At 42.0% G+C, this 14,580-nt stretch overlaps 1 protein-coding gene across 1 annotated transcript in view; it reads right to left on the reverse strand.

Annotated features, from left to right (window-relative positions):
• Positions 1-11,932: 11,932 nt before the first annotated feature.
• The window catches only part of PSMF1 (proteasome inhibitor subunit 1), a 37,909-nt gene continuing 35,261 nt past the window's right edge, over positions 11,933-14,580 (reverse strand). Inside the window, exons 4-7 of the mRNA XM_077253041.1 lie at positions 14,403-14,576; positions 14,268-14,321; positions 13,048-13,194; positions 11,933-12,959 (exon numbers count right to left, since the gene is read on the reverse strand). Of these exons, the coding sequence (XP_077109156.1) occupies positions 12,908-12,959; positions 13,048-13,194; positions 14,268-14,321; positions 14,403-14,576 (427 nt within the window). The 3' untranslated portion in view covers positions 11,933-12,907. The remainder of the gene's footprint in view (positions 12,960-13,047; positions 13,195-14,267; positions 14,322-14,402; positions 14,577-14,580) is intronic.

Below are 14,580 nucleotides of genomic sequence, written 5' to 3' on the forward strand. Positions count from 1 at the left end.
AACAAACACTAGTGACCCAGTGCCACTGGCAGCCATGCATGCCCAAGCCATCACATTGCCTCCGCCGTGTTTTACAGATGATGTGGTATGCTTTGGATCATGAGCTGTACCAAGCCCTCGCCATACATTCTGGTAGAGGTTGATATTGGTTTCATCTGTCCAAAGAATGTTCTTTCAGAACTGTGCTGGATGTTTTTTAGCAAAGTCCAGTATAGCCTTTTTATTCTTGATGCTTATGAGTGGCTTGCACCGTGCAGTGAACCCTCTGTATTTACTTTCATGCAGTCTTCTCTTTATGGTAGATTTGGATATTGATACGCCGACCTCCTGGAGAGTGTTGTTCACTTGGTTGGCTGTTGTGAAGGGGTTTCTCTTCACCATGGAGATTATTCTGTGATCTTCTACCACTGTTGTCTTCCGTGGCTGCCCAGGTCTTTTTGCATTGATGAGTTCACCAGTGCTTTCTTTCTTTCTCAGGATGTACAAAACTGTAGATTTTGCCACTCCTAATATTGTAGCAATTTCTCGGATGGGTTTTTTCTGTTTTCGCAGCTTAAGGATGGCTTGTTTCACCTGCATGGAGAGCTCCTTTGACAGCATGTTTACTTCACAGCAAAACCTTCTAAATGCAAGCACCACACCTCAAATCAACTCCAGGCCTTTTATCTGCTTAATTGAGAATGACATAACAAAGGGATTGCCCACACCTGTCCATGAAATAGCCTTGGAGTCAATTGTCCAATTACTTTTGGTCCCTTTAAAAACAGGGTGGCACATGTTAAGGAGCTGAAACTCCTAAACCCTTCATCCAATTTTAATGTGGATACCCTCAAATGAAAGCTGAAAGTCTGAACTTCAACTGCATCTGAATTGTTTTGTTTAAAATTCATTGTGGTAATGTCTATAACCAAAATTAGAAAAATGTTGTCTCCGTCCAAATATATATGGACTTAACTGTATATACACGTGTATATATATATATATATATATATATATATATATATACATACACACACACACACTTATATATATATATATATATATACACACATATACCTATATATATATATATATATACACAACCCTTGGCAAAAATTATGGAATCACCTGCCTTGGAGGATGTTGATTCAGTTGTTTAATTTTGTAGAAAAAAAGCAGATCAAAGACATGGCACAAAACTAAAGTCATTTCAAATGTCAACTTTCTGGCTTTAAGAAACAGTAAAAGAAGTCAACAACAAAAAATGTGGTAGTCAGTAATGGTTACTTTTTTAACCAAGCATAGGGGAAAAATTATGGGATCACTCAATTCTGAGGATAAAATTATGGAATCACCCTGTAAATTTTCATACCTAAACATAACACCTGCATCAAATTAGATCTGCCCATTAGTCTGCATCTAAAAAGGAGTGATCACACCTTGGAGAGCTGTTGCGCCAAGTGGACTGACATGAATCATGGCTCCAATACGAGAGATGTCAATTGAAACAAAGGAGAGGATTATCAAACTCTTAAAAGAGGGTAAATCATCACGCAATGTTGCAAAAGATGTTGGTTGTTCACAGTCAGCTGTGTCTAAAATCTGGACCAAATACAAACAACATGGGAAGGTTGTTTAAAGGGAAACATACTGGTAGACCAAGGAAGACATTAAAGGGACTCTGTCACCTGAATTTGGAGGGAACAATTTTCAGCCATAGGGGCGGGGTTTTCGGGTGTTTGATTCACCCTTTCCTTAGCCGCTGGCTGCATGCTGGCTGCAATATTGGATTGAAGTTCATTCTCTGTCCTCCGTAGTACATGCCTGCACAAGGCAATCTTGCCTTACGCAGGCGTGTACTATAGAGGACAGAGAATGAACTTCAATCCAATATTGCAGCCAGCATGCAGCCAGCGGGTAAGGAAAGGGTGAATCAAACACCCGAAAACCCCGCCCCTATGGCTGAAAATTGTTCCCTCCAAATTCAGGTGACAGAGTCCCTTTAAAGCGTCAAGACCGGAAACTTCAAGCAATATGTCTCCAAAACAAGAAATGCACAACAAAACAAATGAGGAACGAATGGGTGGAAACTGGAGTCAACGTCTGTGACCGAACTGTAAGAAACAGCCTAAAGGAAATGGGATTTACATACAGAAAAGCTAAAGGATAGCCATTAATAACACCTAAACAGAAAAAAACAAGGTTATAATGGGCTAAGGAAAAGCAATCGTGGACTGTGGATGACTGGATGAAAGTCACATTCAATGATGAATCACGAATCTGCATTGGGCAAGGCGATGATGCTGGAACTTTTGTTTGGTGCCGTTCCAATGAGATTTATAAAGATGACTGCCTGAAGAGAACATGCAAATTTCCACAGTCATTGATGATTTGGGGCTGCATGTCAGGTGAAGGCACTGGGGAGATGGCTGTTATTACATCTTCAGTAAATGCACAAGTTTATGTTGATATTTTGGACACTTTTCCTATCCCATCAATTGAAAGGATGTTTGGGGATGATGAAATCATTTTTCAAGATGATAATGCATCCTGCCATAGAGCAAAAACTGTGAAAACATTCCTTGAAAAAAAGACACATAAGGTCAATGTCATGGCCTGCAAATAGTCCAGATCTCAATCCAATTGAAACTCTTTGGTGGAAGTTGAAGAAAATGGTCCATGACAAGGCTCCAACCTGCAAAGCTGATCTGGCAACAGCAATCAGAGAAAGTTGGAGCCAGATTGATGGAGAGTACTGTGTGACACTCATTAAGTCCATGCCTCAGAGACTGCAAGCTGTTAGAAAAGCCAGAGGTGGAACAACAAAATACGAGTGATATTTTGAAGTATTTTATTGGTTTGTTTTTCATGATTCCCTAATTTTTGCCTCAGAATTGAGTAATTCCATATTTTTTTTCCCCTATGCTTGGTTAAAAAAAAGTAACCATTACTGACTACCACATTTTTTGTTCTTGATTTCTTTTAGTGTTTCTTAAAGCCAGAAAGTTGCCATTCAAAATGACTTTAGTTTTGTGCCATGTCTGTGATTTGCTTTTTTTCTACAAAATTAAACAACTGAATGAACATCATCCAAGGCCAGTGATTCCATATTTTTTGCCAGGGGTTGTATATAGTGGCTTGCAAAACTATTCACACCCTTGGCATTTTTCATGTTTTGCCACCTCTCAACCTGGAATGTCACTATTTTTTTGAGGGTTTGCATCAGTTTATGTAAAGAACATGCCTACAACTGGAAACATTTTGCTTTCTTTATGTTGTGAAGCAAACGACAAATAGGACAAAACAACTGAAATCCTCAGTGTGCATAACTGTTCACCCTCCCTAAAGTCTGTACTTTGTAGAGCCTCCTATTTGCAGCAATTACAGCTGCAAATCGCTTTGGATAAGTGTCTGAGCTTTCCACTGGGATTTTTGCTCATTCCTTGACACGGAACTGCTTCCTTCAAGCTAGGCCCCCTCACACGTCTTTTATCTTTGTCAGTATGTGGTCTGCTTTTTAAGGACCGCAAATACAGACACACGCACACCAATTGTATTCAATGGTGATGCGCACATCAGGTTTTTCACATGGACCATGTGAAAAGCCCACAGACATGTCAGTTTTTATTCCCACTACAGACAAAATGTGTGCTGCACACGTGCACGCTAATGACACACGGATGACATCCGTGTGTCATCAGCGTGACACGTACTGCAGCCTGGTAAAAAGCCATACAGTTCGCGCAGTTCCTAGGCTCCAGGTGCTGAAGACAGTTCTGATCATTATGGCCTGGTTTCCTTGAGATCTGCGCGACCAGACGACAATGATGAGAGTTGCATTCAGCACCCGCTGTGTATATTCCTGTGTAAAATTAATAATTAAATTAAAAAGTTGTCATGGACTCCAGTGTAATTTTGATACCCAGCAAACGAAAAGCCCACATATGAGAGCAGATGTTACTAATCTGGGAAAGGGGACAATATCCCAAAAGGTTCCAAGGCTATTAATAACAGTTCATAGCTATTTGCTTAGTCTTTACTGGTTAGTTTATGCGAGACCCCAGAAAAAAAAGTCTAACCAGCAAAGGCTAAACAGACAGTTGTGGGCTGATATTAATAGCCTGGGTAGGGGCCAGGAATATTAGCCCCCCTCCTTGGTTAATAACATCAGCTCTCAGCGGCCCCAGAAATGAAGGATCAATAAGATGCACCAAATCTGACGCTTAGCCTCGCTCTTCCCACTTGCCCAGGTATGGTAACCAGTGGGTAATGGGTTGGGGTTGATGTCACTTTTGTACTGACATCAAGCCAAGGGATTAGTAATGGAGAGGTGTCTATAAGATACCCCCATTACTAACCCCATAGCCATATTGTAAACAAGATACAGAAAGAATAAATTCTTTTAATTGAAATCAACATACCCCACCCTCACTTTACATTAATGTAAAATGATAATAAAAAAAAAATAATTCCTCACCTGCCTGACAATTCATTTTGTCCCACGAAGAAGTTCAGATCTGCTAAATCCGGATTACGTGGCTGAGCAGTGGCATGATGTGACTGCTCAGCCATGAATCCAGGACACAGAGCTGTGCTTAGGGCGCAGCTTCAGTGACAAGCGGTACGTCACCACAGGTGACTGAAGCTGCGCCTGATGCTCAGCTCAGTGTCTCCTGCATGCCAACCTGTACAGTCACATCATGCCACAGTTCAGCAAAGGCATCCAGATGAAACCGAGATAGATTACAGCATGGGACAAATGGATTATTATTGGACAGGTAAGGAATATGGTGTCTTTTTATTTTCACACTAATAAATAGGTAAAATAGGGTGGGTAGTGTTTATTTCAAATAAAGGAGTCTGTGTCTTTCTTTCAATTAAAGGACTTCATTCTGGCTCTGTAGTTTTAACAATATGACTATGGGGTTAGTAATGGGGGCATCTAATTAACGCCTCTCCATTACTACCCCCTGGGCTTGATGTCAGCGGCCATAAAACAGCTCTGACATGAACCCCAATCCTATTACCCCACTTGCCAGCACACCACAGCAAGTGGGAAGAACAAGGCTAATTGCCAGGTTTGGCGCATCTTATTGATACGCCATTTCTGGGGCTGCTGTTAACATGGAAGGAGGAGGGAGGCAATATCAATGGCCCATTCCCTGGCTGTTAATATCAGTCCACAGTTGTCTGTTTAGCCTTTGCTAGTTAGAATTCATAGGGGGGCCTATGTCATTTTTTTCTGGGGTCCCCCTGTAAACTAACCAGTAAAGGCTATGCCAACAGCTGTGAGCTGTTATTAATAGCCTGGGATCATTTAAGGCCAATGGTCCCTTTCCCAGATTATTAATATCATCCCCCAGCGGTCGGCTTTCCCTCTGCTAGTTATAAAAATTACGCAGGAGCTCACACCATTTTTTTTAAATTTATTTAAAAATAAAAAAGTACGGAAAAAAAACCCACACAAAGCTCTGATTATATACCACACTGACATCTCTACCACGTTCCTTATCACGATCTCTATCTTTGAACATCTTTAATATATAACACTTTTAATTTCTATGCTGCATTTCATTCCATATGTTTCACATTGACAGTACACAGATGTCACATGGACATGAACCACATATCTGACTAGTACTGTTTTTTCCAGTACCATAATCACCAGGATGTGTGAAGGGGGCCTTAGATGGTTTCCACTGGTGAACATCAATCTTCATGTCTGACCATAGATTCTCAATTAAAGTCTGGGCTTTGACTAGGCCACTCTAAAACATTTACACGTTTCCCCTTAAAGGGAACCTGCCACCCCCAAAATCGCGGGTGAGGTAAGCCCACCGGCATCAGGGGCTTATCTACAGCATTCTGTAATGCTGTAGATAAGCCCCCGATGTATCCTAAAAGATGAGAAAAAGACGTTAGATTATACTCACCCAGGGGCGTTCCCGCTGCTGGTCCGGGTCCGGAGCCTCCTATCTTCATCAGATGACGTCCTCTTCTGGTCTTCACGCTGCAGCTCCTGCGCAGGCGTACTTTGTCTGCACTGTTGAGGGCAAAGTACTGCAGTGCGCAGGTGCCGGGAAAGGTCTGAGAGGCCCAGCACCTGCGCACTGCAGTACTTTGCTCTGCCCTCAACAGGGCAGACAAAGTACGCCTGCGCAGGAGCCGCAGCGTGAAGACCAGAAGAGGACGTCATCTGATGAAGATGGGAGGCGCCGGACCCGGACCAGCAGCGGGACCGCCCATGGGTGAGTATAATCTAACGTCTTTTTCTCATCTTTTAGGATACATCGGGGGCTTATCTACAGCATTCCAGAATGCTATAGATAAGCCCATGATGCCGGTGGGCTTACCTCACCCGCGATATGATCTTTTGATCGCCTGTTATTGCATTTTAATGCAATATCGTGGCAATCAAAAAACTACACTCTTTAGCGATCAGGTTAATCCTTTTTATTGATAGATCGGGCGATTCTGAATGCGGCGATACCAAATATGTGTAGGTTTGATTTTTTTATTGTTTTATTTTGAATGGGGCGAAAAGGTGGGTTATTTAAACTTGTTTTTTGTTTTTTTTATATATATATTTTTAAAAACTTTTTTTTTTTTTTTTTACTTTTGCAATGCATCAATAGCCTTCATAGGAGGCTAGAAGCTGGCACAACTTGATTGCCTCTGCTACATAGAGACGATGCTCAGATCGCCTCTATGTAGTAGAATTACTGCATTGCTATGAGCACCGACAACAGGGTGGCGCTCACAGCAATTTGGCATCAACAACCATAGAGGTCTCAAGGAGACCTCTGGCTTTCATGCAGATGCGCCGATGACCCCCCGATCAGGTGATGGGGTCACCGCTGAGTGCATTTCCAGCCGGATGCGCTTGTTAAATGCAGCTGTCATAGTTGGCAGTTAACTAGTTAATAGGGGCGGGCGGATCACCATTCCGCCCACGCCTATTGCGGGCACATGTCAACTGTTCAAAACAGCTGACAAGTCCCAGCTTTGATGCGGGCTCATCGCCGAAGCCCGCATCAAAGCAGGGGTTCTGCCATCAGACGTACTATTCCGTCCGATGGCATAAAGGATTATTTGGGACTTTTTTTTACTATGGGACTACAAACTAACAGGCAGGATGTTACTAACTACCTTCCTGTTCTATTCTGCGCTGGCTCAGAGAGGTCACTGACGGCTCCTGCCGGAAATTCTGCTGCTCAAAGTTAACAGAGCAGTTCTTCCTCTTCTGGGCTACTCAGACTACAGGGCGTGTCTACTGGCGTCATGTTGATTGACAGCTGGCACCCTGCAGTTAGGCAATGGGGAGCTGGATGTCAATCAGCATGTCGGCAGTCACGCCATGTTGACAGAGTGGAAGAGAAGCAGTTGCTCTGTCGAAGTCACATCATCAAAAGCTGCAGAATCACGGCACATGATTAAGTAGCTGCTGATGGTCCAGTTAAAATTTGTCTTTTCTCATCTAGAGGAGAAACAGTCAGTAGGAGAGAGAAGACATTAGCAAACTAGAATTGGTACCAATTACAGTTCAATCCAATCTAAAAAGAAAAACACGTTGATGTAGTCACAAGGATATACATGAGGCGCTTTGTACTATAGGTTGTGACGGCCCTAGTAATCATAGCCGCAGGTGTTAAAAGCACACGTAGATCTCATTTTATAGATCCCATGCATCTAAAATAGAAACTTTATTGAGGAAACTTTTAAAAAATAGTCTCAACCCAAAAATCTCCTTATGTTTACAGCTCCAATGCAGACATGTGTGTTCCCATGGTTACACAATACCAACAAACCTGTGTGTAGTCTTATTCTAGTCATAATGACCCGAAGACCGCAGAAAAGCGCTGGCAGAGAATCAACTGTAGTGCCAGACTACACATGGTATTCTTGTAGTCTGTAATCATAAAAACACATACACTGCCTTGTAAAAGTATTCATATCGTGTGAACTTTTTCACATTTTTTTCTATGTAACACCCCTAAACTGAAATGTATTTTATTGGGATTTTATGTTATACACCAACACAAAGCAGAACGTATTAGTGAAATGATACATTCTTTTCTAATTATTTTTAAAAAAAAATCTGAAAATTGTGACATGCATTAGTATTTAGCATCCTTGAATCAATACTTTGTAGGACCGCCATTTGCAGTAATTACTGCTGCAAGTCTTTAGGGGTATGTCTCTACTAGCGTTGCACATATAGGAGGCTGACATTTTTGCCCATTTGCTCTCGTTCAGTGAGATTTGATGGAGGTGTCTGTGAACAGCAATTTTCAAATCTTGCCACAGATTCTCGATGGGATACAGGTCTGAACTGTTACTGGGCCCGTTCACACACAAAAATGCTTTGATCTAAACCATCAATTGTAGCACTGGCAGTATGTTTAGAGCCACTATCCTGCTGGAAGGTGAACTTACACCCCAGTCTCAAGTCTTTTACAGCCTCTTAGGGTATGTGTCCACGTTCAGGATTGCCTCAGGATTTGGTCAGGATTTTTTGCAGGTAAAATCCTGACCAAATCTGCACCTGAGGTCACTTGCAGGTCACCTGCGTTGTCCTTGCGTTGTTTCAGGAATGCAAGGACATGCTGCGTTCTTAAAAGACGCACCGCACGTGCGTTTTCGCGGGTATGCCGCATGCATCTTTTACTGCATAGTGGAGATGGGATTTCATGAAATCCCCTCCACTATGCTGTAACATCTGGACGCTGCGTTTTTGACGCTGCGGCTCAACGCACGTTTCCTGAACGTGGAAACATACCCTAATAAGTTTTCTTCCAGCACTGTCCTGTGTTTACCTCCATCTAGCTTCACATCAATTCTATCTAGCTTCCCTGTCACTGCTGAAGAAAAGCATCCCCACAGCATGATGCTGCCACCACCATATTTGACAATGGGGATGGTGTTTTCAGGGTGATGTGCAGTGTTAGTTTTCTACCACCAATAGCTCTTTGCATTTAGCCCAAAAAGTACTACTTTGGTCTCTTGTTCCACATGCTTGCTACATGCAAACGGGACTTCTTATGGATTGCTTTCAAAAAATGTCTTTCATCTTGTATCACTTCCATAGAGGCCAGATTTGTGGATTATTTGACTAATTGTTGTCCTATATACAAATTCTCCCACCTGAGCTGTGGATCTCTGCAGCTTCTCCAGATTAATCATGGTCTCTTTGCTGCTTCGCTAATTAGTTCTCTCCTTGCTTGAGATGTCAGTTTAGGTGGACGGAATTATCTTGCTAGGTTTTCAGTTTTGATACAGTACAGACCAAAAGTTTGGACACCTTCTCATTTAAAGATTTTTCTGTATTTTCATGACTATGAAAAATGTACATTCACACTGAAGGCATCGAAACTATGAATTAACACATGTAGAATTATATACTTAACAAAAAAGTGTGAAACAACTGAAAATTTGCCTTATATTATAGGTTCTTCAAAGTAGCCACCTTTTGCTTTGATGACTGCTTTGCACACTCTTGGCATTCTCTTGATGAGCTTCAAGAGGTAGTCACCAGGAATGGTTTTCACTTCACAGGTGTGACCTGTCAGGTTTAATAAGTGGGATTTCTTGCCTTATAAAAGGGGTTGGGACCACCAGTTGTGTTGTGCAGAAGTCTGGTGGATACACAGCTGATAGTCCTACTGAATAGACTGATAGAATTTGTATTATGGCAAGAAAAAAGCAGCCAAGTAAAGAAAAACGAGTGGCTATTGTTACTTTAAGACATGAAGGTCAGTCAGTCCGAAAAATTGGGAAAACTTTGAAAGTGTCCCCAAGTGCAGTGGCAAAAACCATCAAGCACTACAAAGAAACTGACTCACATGAGGACCGCCCCAGGAAAGGAAGACCAAGAGTCACCTCTGCATCTGAGGATAAGTTTATCCGAGTCACCAGCCTAAGAAATCGCATGTTAACAGCAGCTCAGATTAGAGACCAGGACAATGCCACACAGATTACAAGCAGCAGACACATCTCTACAACAACTGTTAAGAGGAGACTTTGTGCACCAGGCCTTCATGGTAAAATAGCTGCTAGGAAACCAATGCTAAGGACAGGCAACAAGCAGAAGAGACTTGTTTGGGCTAAAGAACACAAGGAATGGACATTAGACCAGTGGAAATCTGTGCTTTGGTCTGATGAGTTAAAATTTGAGATCTTTGGTTCCAACCACTGTGTCTTTGTGCGACGCAGAAAAGGTGAACGGATGGACTCTACATGCCTGGTTCCCACCGTGAAGCATGGAGGAGGAGGTGTGATGGTGTGGGGGTGCTTTGCTGGTGACACTGTTGGGGATTTATTCAAAATTGAAGGCATACTGAACCAGCATGGCTACCACAGCATCTTGCAGCGGCATGCTATTCCATCAGGTTTTCATTTAGTTGGACCATCATTTATTTTTCAACAGGACAATGACCCCAAACACACCTCCAAGCTGTGTAAGGGCTATTTGACCAAGAAGGAAAGTGATGGGGTGCTACTCCAGATGACCTGGCCTCCACAGTCACCAGACCTAAACCCAATCGAGATGGTTTGGGGTGATCTGGACCGCAGAGTGAAGGCAAAAGGGCCAACAAGTGCTAAGCATCTCTGGGAACTCCTTCAAGATTGTTGGAAGACCATTCCCGGTGACTACCTCTTGAAGCTCATCAAGAGAATGCCAGAAGTGTGCAAAGCAGTCATCAAAGCAAAAGGTGGCTACTTTGAAGAACCTAGAATATAAGACATATTTTCAGTTGTTTCACACTTTTTTGTTAAGTATATAATTCTACATGTGTTAATTCATAGCTTTGATGCCTTCAGTGTGAATGTACAATTTTCATAGTCATGAAAATACAGAAAATCCTTTAAATGAGAAGGTGTTTCCAAACTTTTGGTCTGGACTGTATATCCCTTCCATTTTTGTATGACGGATTGAACAGTGCTCCGTGAGATGTTCAAAGCTTAAGATTTGAGCACTTTAAAAACAAAACAAAAAAAAAACACTAATCCTGCTTTACTTTTCTCCACAACTTTATCCTTGACCTGTCTGGTGTGTTCTTCAGTTTTAATGATGCTGCTTGATCCCTAATGTTCCCAAACAAACCTTTGAGGCCTTTACAGAACAGCTGTAGTTATACTGAGAAAATATTACAAACAGGTGGACTCCATTTACTAATTATGTGACTCCTGGAGGCGATTGGTCACTCAAGATTTTATTCAGGCGTATCAGACTATGTGGGGGCTGAATTCAAATGCACGTCAAAATTTTCAGATTTAGGGTAAGTTCACACAGGGCGTTTTTTGCTGCAGCAAAACATGATAATCTTGGCAGGAAAGAAGCTGCGTCAAAAACACAGGTTTAGGTGCATTTTTTTTTCTCTTTGTCCATGCTAATGTCCTTGGATTTTCAGCAGCAAATAATGATACCTGCGTTTTTGCTGCGTTTTTTTTCAACATCCATTCAAGTCAATGGGTGAAAAAACGCAGCAAAAATGCTGAAAGAAGTGACATGCTCTATGTCCAAAAAAGGCAGCAAAGCACAAAATACTGATCATACAAAAAAAACAATGTGTGTGCATGAGATTTCTGAAATCTCATAGACTTTGCTGGTACTGTAAAAAGCAGCTGAAAATTAGCATAAAAAAGCAGCAAAAAAACGTAGCAAAAACGCCCTGTGTGAACTTACCCTTATAGTTTTTAACTATTTAGCAAACCATGTATCATTTTCTTTACACTTCACAAACACTTGCTACTTTGTGTTGGTATAGCACATAAAAATCACAATAAAATACATTTAAGTTTGTGGATGTAACATGAAAAAAACGTTTACGGGGTAGGAATATATTTTCAAGCACTGTAAATCGGCATAGGAGTTTTTTTTTTAACAAACTGTAAAAGTGCTTAATTATATATATTTTTTTGAAGCATCTGAGCCACGAAATTTACATTAATAGAGACTGCACAATTTTTGATTTATTCATTTTGTGGAGGTGGTTGAGTGCGTTGAATGTGCCGACGGCAATGTAAAAAGTAACCTGTAAGACTTGAGTCTGGTGATGAAGTGACATATAGAGGAGCAAGGATGCCTGAACCATCTCACAAACCAGCAATCAATGTACATTCTGCTGATTTATTAAAAAGTTCACAAAAAAAAAAATCTATAGCAAGTCCATGGTGAAAACCCAACACTGGGGGTGAGATCAGGGAGCGCTCACCCGGTCGTCGGCAGTAGAATTTACATGAAATACACGTCTCACTCCACCTGCGTGCCATTCATCAGAGATTTATGCCAAGGATTCTCTGCATTGTGTCTTCTTACTGGTTTGTAATAAAGGAGAATAATACCACGGTGTTTTGTGCTACTATTTGATATTAACCCTTACAGTCTGCAGCTTGTAACAGATCGGTCGCGTTATAAGACACGCAACTGATATGTCACATGTAGATGTCTACGTCTCTAGAGGGCCTAAGCACTGGAGACGTCACTATAAAGTGATCAGGGGGCATAGAGATTTCATATTTGCATTTCCTGACACTTGTCCTCCTTATTAACAGGGCAGTTGTTGCCTTTCCCTAGCCTGAAATGGCTGATAGCAGAGGCAATAGACCAACCGCAAAGCTCATGGAGAGGTGACATACCTCAAGATTAGCCTGCCTTTACACAGCCATATTGTTTAGTATAATTTTTGATATGTGGCGAAGGGACTTCAACCACATCCACATGAAGTAGTCATATTTGCTAGGAGGCATTCAGCTGATGTCACATATGTTGGAGAAACCAAAGCAGCTGGGATCAGCATGACGTCTTCAAGTCCAGTTTAATTCATTTACAAAGCAGAAAGCAGCAACTTGGCCTTGTAATATTTTAGATTGGCCCAAATAACATGGAAGAAAACACCAACTCCTTCTCAGTGGCCTTTGTGGTTCATCACATGAACATGTCGTCATATCCTGGGGGTGGCAGATGATCAGGATTAGGCCTGTGAAGGAACAGGACATCATCACTATTTGTCATACAGACACCTCAACCCATATGCAAAAAAATGGGGAATTGCTTATTTTACTCACCCAGGACGACCAGAACCAATAGGCCCAAAGGGATCAAAACGTGCCCCAGGAGGCACCGCTCCAGGAGGAAGGCAACCTAGTGGATCAGGTCTGGGTCTGGTACGGCCCGCATGGAAGGGATCCATGATCATACCCCCAGAGTGTCCTCTGTAGGAGACAAGTCGACTGTGTGTTATACAGTAGTAAAGATAATTAACATCTAGCTACAACTATCACATAGTAGGCGAGGAAAGAAAAACATGGCTGATTTCTTCCAAGCACAATTGGCAGACCGTTATTCCCTCCAAAAACAAGTTATTCCCTACAAATAGGGTAGGGGATAATTTGCTGATCGCTAGAGGTCCCAGCGCTTAGATTTCTCTGGCAGACCTATTGAGAAAAAAAAATGGAGCAGAGTTCGAGCATGCCTACCTCCCATGAATCGGGGATAACTTGCTGGGTTTTTTGAGGGGACGGTGTGGGTGGAATAACCTCTTAACACTATTCTTTTTAGTGATAGAAGCTACATACAAACTTTACTTAAATATCACATTAGTTATCATTTATTGATCCGAAGTTACAGTCCTGTGTTAAACTCCAGAGCAGCACTCACTATTCTGCTGGTGGAGTCACTGTGTACATACATTACATTACTTATCCTGTACTGATCCTGAGTTACATCCTGTATTATACTCCAGAGCTGCACTCACTATTCTGCTGGTGCAGTCACTGTGTACATAGATTACATTACTTATCCTGTACTGATCCTGAGTTACTTCCTGTATTATACTCCAGAGCTGCACTCACTATTCTGCTGGTGGAGTCACTGTGTACATACATTACATTACTTATCCTGTACTGATCCTGAGTTACTTCCTGTATTATACTCCAGAGCTGCACTCACTATTCTGCTGGTGGAGTCACTGTGTACATACATTACATTACTTATCCTGTACTTATCCCGAGTTACATTCTATATTATATTCCTGAGCTGCGCTCTGTATTCCGCTGGTTGTTATTAGAAACAGTCAGCAATCTTGAAGACAGACACCCCTCCAAACAATAGAGCTATCTATGTACAACCTATAGGTATCTTGGTGTTCGGGTAATAAGGGCATTAGGTATTACTGTGTTACATATGGCCCGGGATGAGTACATTGATGGATCGGTGCCAGATGTTGGAGCTTAGAATAATTCTACTCTGTCCTTACATACAACCACATGGGCCTGAGGGAACTTACCCCAGGGGGTCCAGGTCTGCTGCACCGTATGGAAAGTGTCCAGGAGGGTCTGTCCTAAAGAACAGATGTAACATAGGACTGGAGGTAAGCAAAGTAAGGAGGAAAAGGTGACAGGAGGAGGAGAAGAGCACCTACCAGGGAGGGTGACGTGAAGCTGGGTTCCTGGTGGGAACTCTTAGGGGATCATCATCTGCTTGAGGCCTCTCCCGTGGTTTCTCTGCCTTCACATTCTCCTTTTTGGAGCCAAATAAAGGGGAGAAAAGCTTAGCTTCCAATTGGCGCTTCAGCTCCACAGAATTTTTATACACGCTAC

The sequence above is a fragment of the Ranitomeya variabilis genome, chromosome 4 (genome assembly GCF_051348905.1).
Source record: "Ranitomeya variabilis isolate aRanVar5 chromosome 4, aRanVar5.hap1, whole genome shotgun sequence".
NCBI lineage: Eukaryota > Metazoa > Chordata > Amphibia > Anura > Dendrobatidae > Ranitomeya > Ranitomeya variabilis.